Raw genomic sequence first — 17310 nt, 5'->3', positions numbered from 1 at the left:
CCCGCCCGCGTTCCGCTGGATGCAGGACTCCACCTGGCTCAGGTGAGCAGCAGGTCCCGGTGGCCCCCCTGGGGTGGGGGGTGGAGCCACCCTTACCCGCAGGTGCGACCTAACCCTCTCCAGGGAAAGGTCCCTTTAATGCCCAACGTCTCTGCCCCGACTTGCGCCCCGGCGTGACGTCACCCCAGCGAGTGACCAATGAGGGCGCAGCTTACTGGCAGGCGGTGCCGGCGGCCGCTGCCAAAAGGGGAAGTGATCTGGGGCAGGAGAGATGGCCCGGGTCTGGAGCCCGCGGCCGCCGCCGCCTCTGCCACCGCCACCAAAAACAACTTGTCGGGAGCAGCCGCGACCGCGGCCGGAGCCGGAGCAGGGGCCGGAGTCGCGGCTGGAGTGGTGTCTGCGCGTGTGAGTGGCTGAGAGTTGCCCCTGCAGGAGACCTCAAACTCCGGGCGGGAGCGCTTGCGGTCGCCCGCGGCACCGCGTCCCCAGGCCCAGACAGCGGGGCGCGGGTCCCGCAGGGGCGGGACTGGCTTCTCTCAAGCCGAGCCCTTCTAGCCGGGCTCCGGATCTTCCACGGCCTCGGGCCCCCTTCATTTTCAGGACAGAGGCCGGAGAACGGTGGTCATCACACACCCCAGCCGGCTTCCTGACCCGGGCATTTTCTGTGCGGACAAGCAGTGTTGGGGTTGTAGCTGCAGGGAGCCCCCTCCTGCCACCACCTCTCCAGCCAGGAAGAAACTGACGCGTTCCCACGTTCTTGCCCTGCACCTCCCCACTCTTTCCATTCAGGAACAAGTTTCTCTTCACTCTGCATTGGAAATCCTGCCCCGGAGGTTTAAAACGCCTATTTTGTGTGCCCTTCCCCAACTCCTGAAGCACCCTTAGAAGTTTTGCCTACTTAATCAGCGCTGAGAATCCTTAAATTTGGACTTGGCTTTCTTCACCCTTTGGGAAATAAAGATCCCTTTCCATCCTCTTTACTAACACTCTGCGCCCAAGGCGTTATCCCTTGGGGTCGCCACCTCCTTGGCCATTTCTACCTGACTTCCCACACCCATCTGAGTTCCAGTTTCCTCTGGGCTCCAATCTCCAGTCCCTGGCGGATCTGGTCAGTCCCACCCCTAGGTGGGAGTGACCAGGGGGCTCTGGCCCAGGATTCCCAAACCTGGAAGGCAGCTCCAAGGCAGGAAGGGAATTGGGCGTCGGGTACGAACCTGGCAGCTCAGGAGTCGGGGCTCCACTCACTCCACACAAGAAGATGAAAAAGCGCAAAGAGCTCAATGCATTGATTGGTTTGGCTGGGGACAGCCGGAGAAAGAAGCCCAAGAAAGGGCCAAGCAGTCACCGCCTGCTTCGCACTGAGCCTCCTGACTCAGACTCTGAGTCAAGCTCCGAGGAGGAAGAGGAATTCGGTGTGGTTGGAAATCGCTCTCGCTTTGCCAAGTGAGTAGTGGTGAAAGGTGGAATGGGGAGAAGGCATCTCTTTGCACAACCAAGGGGTCACATTGACAAGAAGGAGAAAGGAAGTCCTTAGGAAAAAAAAAAAAAAAAAAAAGTATAGGCTTTGGAAGTCAAAGAGGGAAAAATGGTTTTACGGAGAAGGTAAGTTCAGATCCTGAATGAAGAATAAGTTAGAGATCTGCCTTTAGGTGTAGAAAGAAAAGCTCCAAATCTGAAGTGGAAATGTGGACTTGGAGAATGTGCCAAGAGCCCAGGGAGCCCTAAAGAAGCAAAGAATGGAGACAGAGGAGCAAAGAAGCTTTGGGGACTAGACCTTTTAAAACAATGTAGAGCAAAGGAGAAGCAGGGACTTTAAGACTGCAAATTATTTCATTTTTGTACTTTCAATGAGTCTGAATATTGGTGATGGTGAAATATGGTGAGGGATATACAGTAGGAAGTATGAGCCTTGAGAGTGGATGGGGAGGCAAAAGAAGAGGCATCATTTTCCCCAGCCGTTCATAGGTGGAGAACGGCTTGATTTTCCACTAGACAAATCAAGTAGTAAGATTTGAGGACTTTGGGATTGGGGCTCAGAGTGGGGAAGGACTAAAGGGAACTTTAAAAATGCCCTTGGACCCTCGCAGAGCACACTAAAAGAAAAGAGGATTCTGGTGAGGATGTGGAAAGAAGGGTTAGGCAGAAGGTTGGGTGCTGACATTGAGTGTTTAAAATGTTTCTTATTTTGTTAAAGGAAGAGTTTGATTTCTAATGAGCTTTGTGGGCTTAGGTTGTTAAGGGCAATCCTGGGTTTGGGTTATGAAGGTATGATGAAGTGTTACCTTAATCGGAAGGTACCAGGAGTACTTACCCTGCTAAGTTAGTTTAGACCTTGAAGGTTGGTTGATGTTTTGTATGAAATCTAGCCCCTTCTGTGTTTCCTTACTTCTGAGCCAATAAGCTAGAATACACCAGGTGTCCACTTAAAGCTACAGATCCTCTTTCATTTTTTTTACAGTAAAACTTGCTTAAAGGTTTATAAAGTTTCAATAAACTGAAACAAGGTTCCCCAGAGTGAGTGAGTGAGTATTTGAGAGAGAAAAATCAATAGGTAAATTACAGTGCAGTGATGGAATTGCAGAGAAACCTTGGTCTTTACACTTTTGTGACCTGAGCTTGTATTCAAAGACCTCCCTCCTGATGATGACAGCTGTAGTGCCCTTAGGTTCTTCCTTTTACCTACAGGAACTCCCTCTGTTGTATGTGACGTTTGAAACCGTTGTGCCCAGTAGATGGACCCTTCATAGGTCATATTATTTATTCATTTAAGTGCATTACCCTGCCTCCCCTGGTTAATTAACTGGTTATTCATTTAGAGGAGATAATTGCATGGCAAAACATGTATACTATTTCTAATAAAGCCATACTCATAATCACTTTTGTACTCATGGTTGAATTTGTCCTTTTGAGCAGGGGAGACTATTTACGATGCTGCAAGATCTGTTACCCGCTCTGTGGTTTTGTCATCCTCGCTGCCTGTGTTGTGGCCTGTGTTGGCTTGGTGTGGATGCAGGTTGCTCTCAAGGAGGATCTGGATGCCCTCAAGGAAAAATTTCGAACAAGTAAGTGATCACTCTTTTTTTTTTTTTTTTTTTTTTTTTTAAGACAGGGTCTCACTCTGTCACCCAGGCTGGGATGGAGTCGTGTGATCCCAGCTCACTGCAACCTCTGTCTCCTGGGTTCAAGCAATTCTTGTGCCTCAGCCTTCCGAGTAGCTAGGATTACAGATGTGAGCCACTGCACCCAGCAGTGGTCACTCTTTTCAGAGTGTAATCTTGGACTTCTCTCCAGGTTCTGGGACAAAGTCAACTGTGCTAACCTAAGAGTTTCACCCATTCTAGTGAAACAGTTATACATTACTCTCCATATTCTTACCTCTTTCTGAGCTGTCTGCTTGAACGTTGTAACACTTATTTGTTTTTAAACTCACAAACAAAAGACAGTGCTTGTGCACCAGCAGGCCAAGTAGCATCTGAAATAATGGCATTGCAGTCAATGCTTAGAGTGCAGAAGGCAAGAGACTCCTACCCTTAGGTAGGTAACCTCTACTTATAGCTTCCATCTCCCCACGTATAAACTGGCAATGACAGCACTGGGCTATTCCTTCCACTTCACAGGGCTGTTTGAGAAAGAATGTGGGAGCATCTGTCAAACAGTTACCTCTTTAGAAAAACCAAATAGGAGCATAGGAACGGGCAATAATAAGAATAGCTAACATTTATGTAAGGCCTACTGTTTGCCAAGTTTCAAATCATTTTCTTTCCAAGATAATCCTGTGAGATGAGTATTATTTTTATTATTTTATGCTTTTAGAAGGATTAAGTAATTTGTTCAGTGATTAAGTTTGACAGAGCTGAGCTTCCTCTTGACCCTTGCTACCCAAGTTCACATTTATAACACTACTATGTGCACCACTGTTCCCAGTGGCTTTGTAAACCTACACACGTTTCTTCAAGTGCCTTCAGATCTCTTTGATATCAACTTGGTGAGTAATCTAAAAGAAGTTTCGTAGAAGAAACAGGAAGAACTGGCTTTCTGCATACTTATCAGTTTTCAAGCTTAGACCAAGGACTGATAGATTTCTCTCCTTAGCTGTGCTTATACTAGTAACATGGTCTGTTTCAAGAAAAAAACATTGACATACCATTAATGAATGTTATCATTTTAAAGTCTCAGGAAACCTTTGTGATTCTTTGAAATAAGTTACATATCTATGAAGGGCTTACAACAACCATATCTACCTTGAACACTATGCAACTGAGTGAGTTTTACAGTTAAAGGAGCTTTTCAAGTCTCAGAGTTTTGCATATTCTAAATTGTAAAGTTGTATTTTACACATCCAAATTACGTTTTCGTTTCTTTTTTTGTTGTTGTTGTTGTTGTTGTTGTTGTTGTTGTCGTCGTTGTTTTTGAGATAGGGTCTCGCTCTGTCCCCCAAGCCGGAGTGCGGTGGCATCTGGCTTATTGCAGCCTTGACCTCATGGGCTCAAGCAGTCCTCCCATGTCAGCACCCCACACTCCCACCCCCAACCCCAGTAGCTGAAACTATAGACATGCACCACACTCTGCTAATTTTTGTATGTTTGTAGAAGACAGGGTTTCACTATGTTGCCCAGGCTGGTCTCGAACTCCTAGGCTCAAGTGATCTGCCTGCCTCAGCCTCCCAAAGTGCTGGGATTACAAGTGTGAGCCACTGTGCTCCACCCAAATTACTTTTTCCAAAAGTTGCGTTTGCATAATAGCTCCGACCAGATTTAATATATATATATATATATATATATATTTTTTTTTTTTTTTTTGTAGCAACACTGAAATTTTTGGCTCTAGGTTTCAAGGGTTAATCTTCTAAGCAAAGGAACCAGTTTCAACTTAATCACAAATACCCTAACCTTAATAGCATGAGCATACCAGGAAACTGACCACAAGGTTTTCTCAAGGTCATAAAGAAATCTGGCTCCAGAACTGGAATTTAAGTTCTTCCCATCTTAAGACTAGAAGTTTACAATATCCTCACTTTGCCATCTGAAGCTTAGAAGATTACAATATCTCAGCTTCTCTTGGCTGCCTACGGTTACTCAAGTTTTGAACCCAACCTAAGAACAGCTAATCTTTAGTGTATTAATGATGTTTCTAGAGATGTTGCTTTAAAAAAAATAAAATACTAACGTTGGCTTTCTTCTGTGTTTCTGATTCTGGAGATGGAATTCAGTATGTCACAATTCTCTGCCAGAATCCTAGCCTGGATTACCAATTTTCAAAGTATGGTATAAGAAATGTACCCCAAGGCCGGGCGCAGTGGCTCAAGCCTGTAATCCCAGCACTTTGGGAGGCCGAGGCGGGTGGATCACGAGGTCAAGAGAGCAAGACCATCCTGGTCAACACGGTGAAACCCCGTCTCTACTAAAAAATACAAAAAATTAGCTGGGCATGGTGGCGCGTGCCTGTAATCCCAGCTACTCAGGAGGCTGAGGCAGGAGAATTGCCTGAACCCAGGAGGCGGAGGTTGCGGTGAGCCGAGATCGTGCCATTGCACTCCAGCCTGGGTAACAAGAGCGAAACTCCGTCCCAAAGGAAAAAAAAAAAAAAAAAAGAAATGTACCCCATAGTTATTTTTCCTCCTTTATAGTTGTCCTCGCAGTATTGCATAGTGTCTTTAAGGCCAATTTTTTCTGTGTGTATAAGTAGTAATCATAACTTGGAAATTAGGTTCTCAGAAACAGTATTTATAAATAACCACTGAAGACACCTGTCTGTGCTGTCGTCTCTCTGTAGTTAATTGGGTCTCTTAACTACAGCCTTCTAGTTAGTTAGGCTTGTAGTTAAGCTATAGGCTTGTGCTGTAGCTTGTTTTGATCACATATAGCAATTATTTATTTATATATTTCAAAACATTCCTCAATTCAGCCATTCAAAATTTAGCTGGGCATGGTGGTGCATGCCTGTAGTCCCAGCTACTCGTGAGGCTGAGGCAGGGGAATCTCTTGAACCCAGGAGGCAAAGGTTGCGGCAAGCCAAGATTGCGCAACTACACTCCAGTGTGGCGACAGGGAAAGACTCCGTCTAAAAAAAAATGAAATAAAGTAAGGCTTTTAAGAGTCAGCTGTTCCACTCTCAACTTTTAAAAAATAATATATTATTTTTCAGAAAAAAATATATGACCATTTGAATAGTTGGGCTTTTGCTCCTTACCTGTAAGCAATAGAATTATATATATTGCAAAATCTAATACAGAATACTTATAATTCTTATCAAACAACCATCAATATAATGTATATATCTGGAAGAAACAACCTTATAGCATATCAAATTCTGCATTTCTTTCTTTCTTGATATGTACAATATCTTGATATTCCTTTTTCTGACTCGTCTGCACCCATGTTTATAGGATACCTGTGTAATTTATACCTTAGCTGAGCTTTTCAGGTAATTTCTTTGGGAATGCAAACAAAGTACTACCTTTTAAAAATATAGTACTCGTACATGTAATAGACCTGACAATCAGTCAACAAATATTTATTTAACACTTGTTAATACCAATCCCTGGAAATACTATACTGTCTTCAGGAGATGTCAAGAATTATACCCTGGACTGCAGACCCTGCTTTCTACCACTGAGCCACATTCCCCTGGGACCCTGACTACATTTGTCAGCCAGCTAAGTGAAGCAGATTTGAAATTGTCAGCCCAACTGTTTTGTTGGCTTTGATTTGCTCCAGTAGAAACGCCAGCACCTGCAATGTCTTCCTGACACTGCAAAGCAAGACTTCCTAAGGGAGGGTAGGGGATGGGGCCTGGAATAGTCCATAGGCTAAACCATTGTAGACTACTTTCTCAGAAGTTTGTTTTGTTTTGTTTTGTTTGTGAGAACCAATATCTTGACTAAATGGAACCAATCTTCTTAGTATTTTTTTTTTTTAAGATGGAGTTTTGCTCTTGTTGCCCAGGAGGAGTGCAATGGCACAATCTCGGCCCACTGCAACCTCCACCTCCCAGGTTCAAGTGACTCTCCTGCCTCAGCCTCCTGAGTAGCTGGGACTACAGGCATGTGCCACCACGCCCAGCTAATTTTTTGTATTTTTTAAAATAGAGATGGAGTTTCACCTTGTTGGCCAGGCTGGTCTCAAACTCCTGACCTCAGATGATTCATTTGTCTCGACCTCCCGAAGTGCTGGGATTACAAGCATGAACCACCACACCCTGCCTAAATGTATTTTTTAAATTTTTATTTGTTTTTCAAGAAGACAGTGGGATTCACGAACTTGGATAAGACCACCTGCTTGTCTGGCTTTAATACCTTCTTGAGAAATCTAGAACCGTTTGATTTTATTTCAATAAATTTTCCAAAACACTTGCAAGGAAAGGACAAAGGATTGCTAAAATATCTGAAATAGAAAGCAAAGCAGATAGGCTTGGCATTTTTTTCAAAGATAAACTTGATAGTTAAGCAAAAAGTACTGACTGGCCCTGAAACTCTTAGTTCAGTATTCTTTTTTCCAAAACCAGATACTTCAAAAGACCTCCACAGTTATTCTAAGGAAGATTCTACTCTCAACCATCCTTTTCTGTCACTCAGCTATGAAACACTTGAGTAAATGAAAGGAAATTTGGAAGAGTGTAAATAAATTTGGACAGTATAAATAAATCAGGTACCTCCTTTTCTGGCCATACAGACAAAGTAGTGACTTGATCATTTGGCAGAGAACTTAAAAATGGTCTTGTGCTAATGAGGGCATTAGGGGATGTAGTTATCTGTGACCTCTAAAGTATACTAGGAAAAGTACTGGTCCTAGGAACAGAGGGTTCGACTTTTTGAATTCTGGCTTTGCAAAACTGGCTGTAAAACTTAGACAAGTCACTTATTCTTTTTGAGCATTCATTTTCTCATCTGTAAAATATAAAGATATATTTGTGCTACCAAAGCACTTTGGGCATTCCTCTGTCGTAACATCAGTCACACTGTATAGTAATTCTGTGACCATGCCTGGCTCCCCACTAGACTGAGACCTTCAGGGTCTTTTGTATATACTGGTGCCCATGCAGGTTTGGGCACATGGTAGGGGCTTAATAACAAGTTGTTGAATAATTAATACATAATAGTTTATTGCAAACTGAAAAGACATTGTGTAAATATAAAATATTGCTGTCAGTATTGTGTGTACTATTTGACTGGTGGTATATGTTGACATTTTTCCATTTCCTTATCTTAAAGATTAGGAAATCGAAAGAACTAAGTACATTCTTTTGGTCATTAACATACGAAATTTTAAATTATTGCTTCCTATGTTGGAAAAACATGAATTAGTAATCATAAGTTGTAGTTTGCTACACTTCATCCCGTTTATGTAATAGAAGTACCAATTCTTAAAAGTATCTCTCCTAAAAAGCTCCAGACGAGATAATCATTGTGATCCCCTCTTGGCTCATACAGTCCTGAGGATCCAGAATATTTTCAGGGCTGGTCAGTTTTATATGTTGTTTAGTTAATCATTATAATCCAGGTTATTTATGTATTTGTCTATTTCCTCTTCCACTCCTACTTCCTAGTTCATGCATATAGACTGCAGAAAAGAGAGGCTTTGCCCCTTGTTCCTTTGAGGTACCTGAGTATGGCAGATGTTTGTTGGATGAGTTTTTCTTTATAACCTAATTGAAAATGTATAGGAAATTCAGGGAAATTAATTAATTTAGGCTGGTAAAATGTTTTTACTGTATGAGATAGATATATTCCTCTAAACCATGTGTAAATTAAGTGCTGCATTTAAAGCACCTAGGAAACTACTGGGCAAAAGGAAATCCGTATGTGGAAGAGACATTCACACCCCCATGTTTATTACAGCATTATTCACAATAGCCAAGCTATGGAATCAACCTAGGCGTCCAAGAGCAGATGGATAAAGAAAATGTAGTATATATATGCTGTGGAATACTATTCAGCCATAAAAAAGAATGAAATCCTGTCATTCTTTGCAATATGGATGGAACTGAAAGACATTGTTAAGTGAAATGAGCTGGGAACAGAAAGCTAAACACTGCATGTTCTCACTCATATATGGAAGATAACAAAAGTTTATTTTGCTAGGTATGGTAACTCATGCCTGTAATCCCAACAACTAAGAGGCAGAGGCAGAAGGATCATTTGAGCTCAGGGGTTTGAGACCAGCCCAGGGAAGCATAGCAAACCACCATCTCTAAAAAAATTAAAAATAGCTGGGTGTGGTGCATGCTTGTAGTCCCAGCCATGCAAGAGGCTGAGGCAGAATGATCACTTGAGCCTGGGAGTTTGAGGCTGCAGTGAGCTGTGATCATGCCACTGCCCTCCAGCCTGGGTAACAGAGAGAGACCTCATGTCTAAACAAAATAAAAATAAATTTTTTAAAAATTTGATTTTATGGAAGTAAAAACACAAAGAGGATACTAGAGGCTGAGAAGAGTAGGGGAAGAAGGGATAGGGAGAGATTTGTTAAAGGATGCAAAATTACAGCCTGTTAGGAGGAATAAGTTCTAGTGTTATGTACCACTGTAGCGTGGCTAGAGTTAATAAGAGGTAGTTGCAAATAGCTGTAAGGAGGATATCAAATATTTTTGACACAAAGAAATGATAAATGTTTGAGATGCTGGATACACTAATCACTGTGATTGCCATACATTATATGTATGGAAACATCACTAGGTACCCTGTAAATATGTACAATTAACATATATCAGGTTTTTTTTAATGTTAAAGCACCTAGAAAACCTGTCATTATAATGAAATCCTTTGGCAAGCATTTTTGAAAAATGAATAAATATATCTCTCAATTCTGAATTTTCAATAGTGAGCTTGCTTAAAATAAGGATACCACCAACACTGCTCATTTTGTGGGGGATTTTAGTTGTTAAATGTGTTTCGGTTTTTTATTTGTTGAGGGGTTTTGTGTTTAATAGTATAACATTAACTCCATTTCATGCCCTACAGTTATTTCACAGAACAATCATTTGAACCCTTCTGTGTACCTGGCTCTGTGCTGGCTGCTGGAAATACATACCCAAGTTAGATCTAGTCTTTGTCCTCAAGCATCTCCCCATTTGATAGAGGAGATAGATGAGTAAAGTTACAGCAGATGAGTGGAGTTACAGCACCACGTGTTAAGTGCGTGGTAGAATTTGGAGTAGTAAAGAGGTGCAGTGCTCTAAGGGTCCTGGCCTGTTGGCACTGAATCTTAAAAGGAATTAACTAGGCCAAAGTGGTAGAAATAAAGAAGAGACAAGCCAAGGGCATCTAGGCAGAAACCATAGCAGTGCAAGGGTCATGAGGCTTAAAAGGTTAGTGTGTCAGGAAGATCAGCTTGGCCACAAGTAGGTTGAAGAGGTAGGTGAAGTGTAGGGAATGAATTGGAAGTTAAGCAAAGGCCAAATATTTATTCAGGTGATAAATATTTATTAAGTACTTAAAATGTGTCAGGAGTATTCTAAGTGCTGACTGTGTGGAAGTGAACAAAACAGTCATGGAGCTTACGTTTTTAGGAGGTTATTTTATATGGGTCTTTTATGCCAGTTTTTCGTTTTAAGGAAGCATATAATAACTGACCAGGCAGTCTGTGGCTTTAAAAAAAAAAAAAAAAAAAAAAAAGATGTAGGTTTTATTCTGGAGGACCAGCCATTATTAATATTTTATTTTCTATGAAAAGGAAAAATGCTCTTTAAAGAAAGAAGAGAAAGGATTCTTTCAGGCCTCTACCTTTTGGCTGGCAAATCCCTAAACCATTCAGGAGCTGTTGTTTCCCAAAAGAAAGGCCAAATATCACACTATACTTCACCCAGCATATCCTTTTATCTTCGATTTCATTTTGAGTTTTGGGGTGGTTTAAGACTTAAGAAAATACTGTTTACTATTTATGAAAAAGATTAAAAATCTTAGTTCTCATAACAGCGTTTGAAAGATGGTCAGACTGCCCCCTTAAGCATTTAGATATATAACTTATAATCTCACCTTGAGCATTAATGGAGTAAGGTTTATAAATCTTAATTGACTAATTTAAAATCTTCTTAATTGAGTTGGTCAGGACCTAGGATTTCTCATTTATTATATGCCTGACCAGCTGTGTTAAATGCTTTACAGCCATTTTCTCACTTAATATTAACAATCTTGTGAAGTATATTTTTTTTAGTTTAGTTTATGTATATATTTTTTATTATACTTTAAGTTCTGGGGTACGTGTGCAGATCTTGCAGGATTGTTACATAGGTATACACATGCCATGGTCGTTTGCTGCCTCCGTCCCCCTGTCACTTACATTAGGTATTTCTCCCAGTGTTATCCCTCCCCAATCTCACTCCCTGCTATCTCTCCTCTAACCCCCCACCCTCCTATAGACCCCAGTGTGTGATGTTCCCCTCCCTGTGTCCATGTGTTCTCATTGTTAACACTCGCCTGTGAGTGAGAACATGTGGTGTTTGGTTTTCTGTTCTTGTGTCAGTTTACTGAGAATGATGGTTTCCAGATTCATCTGTGTGCCTGCAAAGTACACGAATTCATCCTTTTTTATGGCTGCATAGTATTCCATGTGGTATATGTGCCACATTTTCTTTATCCAGTCTATCATTGATGGGCATTTAGGCTGGTTTCAGGTCTTTGCTATTGTAAACAGTACCATAATGAACATACATGTACATGTGTCTTTATAATAGAATGATTTATAATCCTTTGAGTATATACCCAGTAATGGGATTGCTGGGTCAAATGGTATTTCTATTTCTAGATCCTTAAGGAATCACCACACTGTCTTCCACAATGGTTGAACTAATTTACACTCCCACCAACAGTGTAGAAGTGTTCCTGTTTCTCCCTGTGAACTATATTTTATCACTGTATTACAGATGAGGAAACTGAGCTCTAAGAATTTGAGTAATATGCTCAAGATGAGAGTTAGCAAGTCACAGAGTTGAGACTCAAAGCCAACTCTTTGTGCTCACATTCTGTCATAATTTTTAGTTGGCTAGCTTTTAAAAGTTGCAATGCCAATAGTGAAATAGCCCCAGTTAAAATGGAGCTTTAGTGTGAAAAGTACGTATTTACATAAACAAAAGAACAATGTCAGTATTTTATTAATCCATCTTTCCTACTGTTTGATCATTTTTTCATCTTAGGACCATGAGGGAACTTTATGGTATTTATGATTGGTCTTATTTTGTCTTTTCAGTGGAATCTAATCAGAAAAGCTCATTCCAAGAAATCCCTAAACTTAATGAAGAACTACTCAGCAAGCAAAAACAACTTGAGAAGATTGAATCTGGAGAGATGGGTTTGAACAAAGTCTGGATAAACATCACAGAAATGAATAAGCAGGTAGTAAAAGTTTGATTTTATTTCTGTGTAAGCTGTGAATGTTTGTTTGGTTGTTTGATGTGAATAGGATATAGGGAATTGTAGGTATAGGGAATTCACTTCAGATTGTTTTACTTTTCGAAATGGGCTTTGGCGTACTGTAATCCCAACATGTTAAAGTCAGGTAAAATAGTTATGCATTTATCAAATATTTAAAATGTTAATCTTTTTGGCAAAAGAAAATAGTTCTACTAAATACAGCATTTGAGAGAGAGTTGGAAGTTTCTTGAGTTACCTTTTCCTACAGAGTTCTGTAAGTGTCAAATAGAAAAGGAGTATCATCTAACCCCCAAGAAAAGTGGATAGCCCATTTTTATTAGCTAATTGTAAACTCATGATTAGCTAATGTGTTTACAGAATCTGGAAATCATCAACAATAGTCATTCTAAGAATAACTTAGGAACAGCTAGTGGAGTTGGTGAAATGCCTTAGTCAGTCAAATAAGCATAGGTAGAGCATACACTTTTCCAGCCCCTAAATTGACCAGAGTTCAGTAGGCACTGATTCCAGAAGTGGGACTCTGCCAGAGAAAAGGGCTTATTCTAAGGATGTTGATCAAGCATCTTATATGTATAAGGATACCATGTTTGTCACAGAATAACTATAGCCCCGTCCCTAGTTTTTCTAGTTTAGTTAGGAAATGTATCTGCATAGAAAAGTCAAGTACCAGATGAATGATACATGTGCAAAGTGCTTAAAAATAGATATTATCTTTCTTGGGGCTAAGAAGGTGTTGTCTTTTTCAGAGTAGAATCACACAGTTCAGAATCAGCCAGTAGTGAAAAGGAGCACTGTGCTGGAAGAAAGTGCTTGCAAATATATCTGAAGCAACACCTTTCAGCAATGGTCCAGGAGTGGGGCAGTTCAGCACTTAAGACCAATGATAAATAGTGTGGGGCAGTGGCTTCCAAACTTTTGCCTGGAACCCACAGTATAAAATGTTTCACATCATTACATAATAAACATATACATACCTATTTGTAACTGAAATTAATGTTTCTGAAACAGTAGCTCACCCTTAATATGTATGGTGCCTTATGCTACTTTCCATTCCGTTCTATTTAATTTTTCAGAGTTATTCATGAAATAATTGATGAGTTATAGCCCCTAGTATTTACTGTCTATCCTTTACGCTTGGACTCTCTGTAATTGGAGAAAAGCAAGTATTCACCCTATTTTTTTGCAAAATGGATAGGAGAAATCGGCCTTGCCTACAGTCACACAGCAAATTACATCAGGTGAAAGTAGACCACACTGAAGCACTGAAAGACAGCTAGCATCTCTCCTAGGGCAAACTGGGGATTCCATATAAGTAGCCAGTCATGCAGTTTACCATTCTGAGAGGAAGTTGATACTGTTGAGCATGAAAAAGCAAAGTCAACTATCTATTTTTCATCTCATTCTTTTAAATTGACATTATAGGAAGAGTCAAAAGGGATATTGGTACATGGTGGGAGAACACACATCGATTTTCAAATCTTTGGTACATATGTTGGTTTCTGACTTCTCTTTAACCAGGAAGCTAGACACAAAAGAATCATTTCATTCTTGGCCTGCCATTATTTTTAATTCAAGAAGCACCTGAGAAGGCAGATACAGTAAATCTCAATGTCATTGCTATGTTTTTGGAAACTGTGACTTTAAGTAAATGGCATATAATGAAACAAGTTTTATCATAGGCTAATTAATATAAACAAGAGTTAAGGCCAGGTGTGGTGGCTCGCACCTGTAATTCCAGCACTTTGGGAGCTCAAGATGGGAGGATCACTTGATTTCAGGAGTTCCAGATCAGCATGGGCAACAAAGCAAGACCCTGTCTCTACAAAAAATAAAGTAATTAGCTGGGCATGATGGCATACACCTTTAGTTCCAGCAACTCAGGAGTCTGAAGCAGGAGGGTTGCTTGAGCCTTGGAGTTTGAAGCAGCAGTGAGCTATGATCATGTCAGTGCACTCTAGAATGGGGAACAGAGCAAGACCCTTTCTCAAACAAACAAAAAAGAATTAAATTACTAGGGCACATTTCTGGTCACCCAAAAAAAAAAAAATCACTAAACTTCTAGAAGACCAAAACACTTCTAATATTCAACATTGAAATAAATGTGAGCTATACATACATTTGCAAAAGATTAATACAAGCAAGTTAAGTAATTATTTACCCTTTTTTTTTTCAGTGTAGGGTCGGATCATAAGTGACCAGAGCCTATCCTGGCAGCTTAGGGTGCAAAGCGAGAACCAACCCTGGACAGGACGCCCTCCCATCACAGGGCTTACTCATGCACACACACACACTCAGACTGGGACTATTTATACATGCCATCTAACCTAACATGTGCAGCTTTGTGACATGGGAGTACTTGGAGAAAACCCCGGCCAACATGGGGAGAATATGCAAACAGACAGTGACCCTAGCCAAGAGTCAAATTTTTTTCTAATCAATGTTGTAACCAAATGACATTGAACAAAACATTATTCAAGGACCTGCTATAAATAGAAAGTTTACTTCAGTCCTAGGGCTTTATCTATGAAACTGGGAGAGATTACACTGAAACCCTTTCCATTTCAGCATCAATATACCTTCAAGGATGCTGGAACTGACTTATGAAGCCAGCCTGATAACAGAGAACTTCTCTGAGAGTGCGGACCCAGAAGCATGGGTGATGGGAAAGCAGAGATTTGTGTTGTTTCCTAAGGGAGCCCAGCACTCTCTGTCTGAGTGGTTTTCTAAAATTAATGTTACACATTTCTGATGGTCTGTTCAAGTCAGAGGCATCTGTCCTAAACCAAAGTAGGTATGAAAATAAAAGTAATATTTAACCATGTTTCTATCTGTAAACATTACTGTCAGTTAAGATGCTTTTAGTGGCAGTTATTTTAGAAGCAATTCAAAGTGGCTCAAACAATAAGAAAATGTATTATATCACTTAACAAGAACTGTTCTTACCACAATGTGAGTTGGAAGTTAATATAATCTGAAAAAAAAAAGCCATCAGTTTGAAAAAAGTTAAAATTTTTCTTGAAAAAGAATTAGTAGTTGAAATCTAATTTACTTTTCTGTTTTATTCATGAAACCTCTGATTTTATACTCATTCCCTCTTGACTGTTTTAGGGAGTCTCCTCCTACTTCCTTGAAGACCATTATTCAACAAACATTTACCAAGCTGCTTTCATGGAGCTAGACTTTGGCTTCTGTCTCAATCCATTCAAGCTGCCATAACAAAATATCTTAGACTACGTAACTTAAAAACAACAGAGGCTGGGAAGTCCAAGATAAGGCACCAGCAGATTTGGTGTCTGGTGAAGGTTTATTACTTTATACATGACAACTTTCTTGCTATGTTGTCCTTACATGGCAAAACAGAATAGGCAAACAGGCTCCCTCTGACCTTTTTTTTTCTTTTATTTGAGACAGGGTCTCACTCTGTCACCCAGACTGGGATGCAGTGACACAGTCACAGCTCTCTGCAGCCTCAACCTCCTGGGCTCAAGTGATCCTCCCACCTCAGTCTACCAAGTAGCTAGGACTACAAGCATGCACCACCATGTCTGGCTAAGTTTTTTCTTTTTATTTTTTTCTTTTTGTAGAGACAGGGTCTCACTATATTTCCCAGGCTGGTTGTGAACTCCTAGGATCAAGTGATCCTCCCACCTTAGCCTCCCAAAGTGCTGGTATTGTACATGTGAGCCACTGCCCCCAGTTCCTTCAAGGATCTTATAATCAAATGGAGGAAATAGAAAAGTAAACAATTGTAAAGCAGCCTGAGAAGCAATAAGAAATAGATCCAAATGAGTATTGTGAGGACATTTTTAAGTATGTATCTCACCTAGACTGGAGCCAGGTGAGGTTTCCCAGAGATCTTGAACTGAGTCCTGAAGGGCAAATAGGAGTTGGCTGGCTGAATTCTACAGAAAGAAGAATATTCTAGGTAAAACATTAGTGCAGTTGATCCTCATAATTTATGAATTTTCTATTTGCTAAATTTATTTGTAATCTCAAAATCTGTACTTGTGACACTATTGCAGTCATTCACCAACACACGCATAGCAGCAAGGAATTTGAGTCACCCAACATGCATATTTACAGCTGAATTTGAAAAAGGTGACATGCTGCCTTCTTGATTCAGCTCTCATACTGTCAACAGTGTCTTTTTCACAATATATGTAATGCCATATTTTTTATATTTTTCTTCTGTTTTTGGTGATTTCCATGTTCAAAAATGTCCCCCAGGCATAGTGCTGAAGTGTTATCGATTGTTCCAAAGTGCAAGGAGACTGTGATGTGCCCTATGGAAAAAATACGTGTTAGATAGGCTTCTTTCAGGCATGAGTTATGGTTCTGCTGGCTGTGCGTTCAATGCTAATCAGTCAATAATATGCATTAAATAAGATGTCTTAAACAGAAATACACTTAAAACAAGGCTATATATTGTACTGATTGGTTAAAAAAAAAGTGCGAGGAGGCCAGGTAAGGTGGCTCATGCTGTAATCCCAGCACTTTGGGAGGCCGAAGCGGGCAGATCACGAGATCAGGAGTTTGAGACCAGCCTGGTCAATGTGGCAAAACCCTGTCTCTACTAAAAATACAAAAATTAGCCAGGTATGGTGGTGGGCGCCTATAACCCTAGCTACTCTGGAGGCTGAGGCAAGAGAATCGCTTGAACCCGAGAAGCAAAGGTTGCAGTAATCCAAGATCGTGCCATTGCACCCCAGCCTGGGTGACAAGAGCAAGACTCCATCCCCAAAAAAAAAAAAAAAAAAAATGTGAGCAAAGGGCTCACCCATCATTGAGATAGTCTGTTTTAATAACTTTTTCTTTACTATTTAAAGAACACTTAACTTCAACCCCAAAGCAAAAAAACAGCATTTCCAACTTTATAGTATAAAATTATCTATTAAGCAAATGGTCTACAGTAGCTATTTTTAATTTTTCTAATGAAAGGTCATGTA

At 40.5% G+C, this 17310-nt stretch overlaps 1 protein-coding gene across 5 annotated transcripts in view; it reads left to right on the top strand.

The window, feature by feature from the left end:
• Window positions 1-206: 206 nt before the first annotated feature.
• Window positions 207-17310, top strand: part of EFCAB14 (EF-hand calcium binding domain 14) — a 44177-nt gene continuing 27073 nt past the window's right edge. For all 5 annotated transcript variants that reach the window (XM_032247487.1, XM_032247486.1, XM_032247484.1 and 2 more), the window contains exons 1-3: window positions 207-1443; window positions 2914-3062; window positions 12180-12325. In XM_032247487.1, coding sequence (XP_032103378.1) covers window positions 1259-1443; window positions 2914-3062; window positions 12180-12325 — 480 coding nt within the window. In that variant the 5' untranslated portion in view covers window positions 207-1258. The remainder of the gene's footprint in view (window positions 1444-2913; window positions 3063-12179; window positions 12326-17310) is intronic.

Source organism: Sapajus apella, unplaced genomic scaffold (genome assembly GCF_009761245.1).
Source record: "Sapajus apella isolate SASKATOON/1434 unplaced genomic scaffold, GSC_monkey_1.0 scaffold62, whole genome shotgun sequence".
In the NCBI taxonomy this organism is placed as follows: domain Eukaryota; kingdom Metazoa; phylum Chordata; class Mammalia; order Primates; family Cebidae; genus Sapajus; species Sapajus apella.
This window is presented reverse-complemented; position numbering and strand designations above follow the sequence as displayed.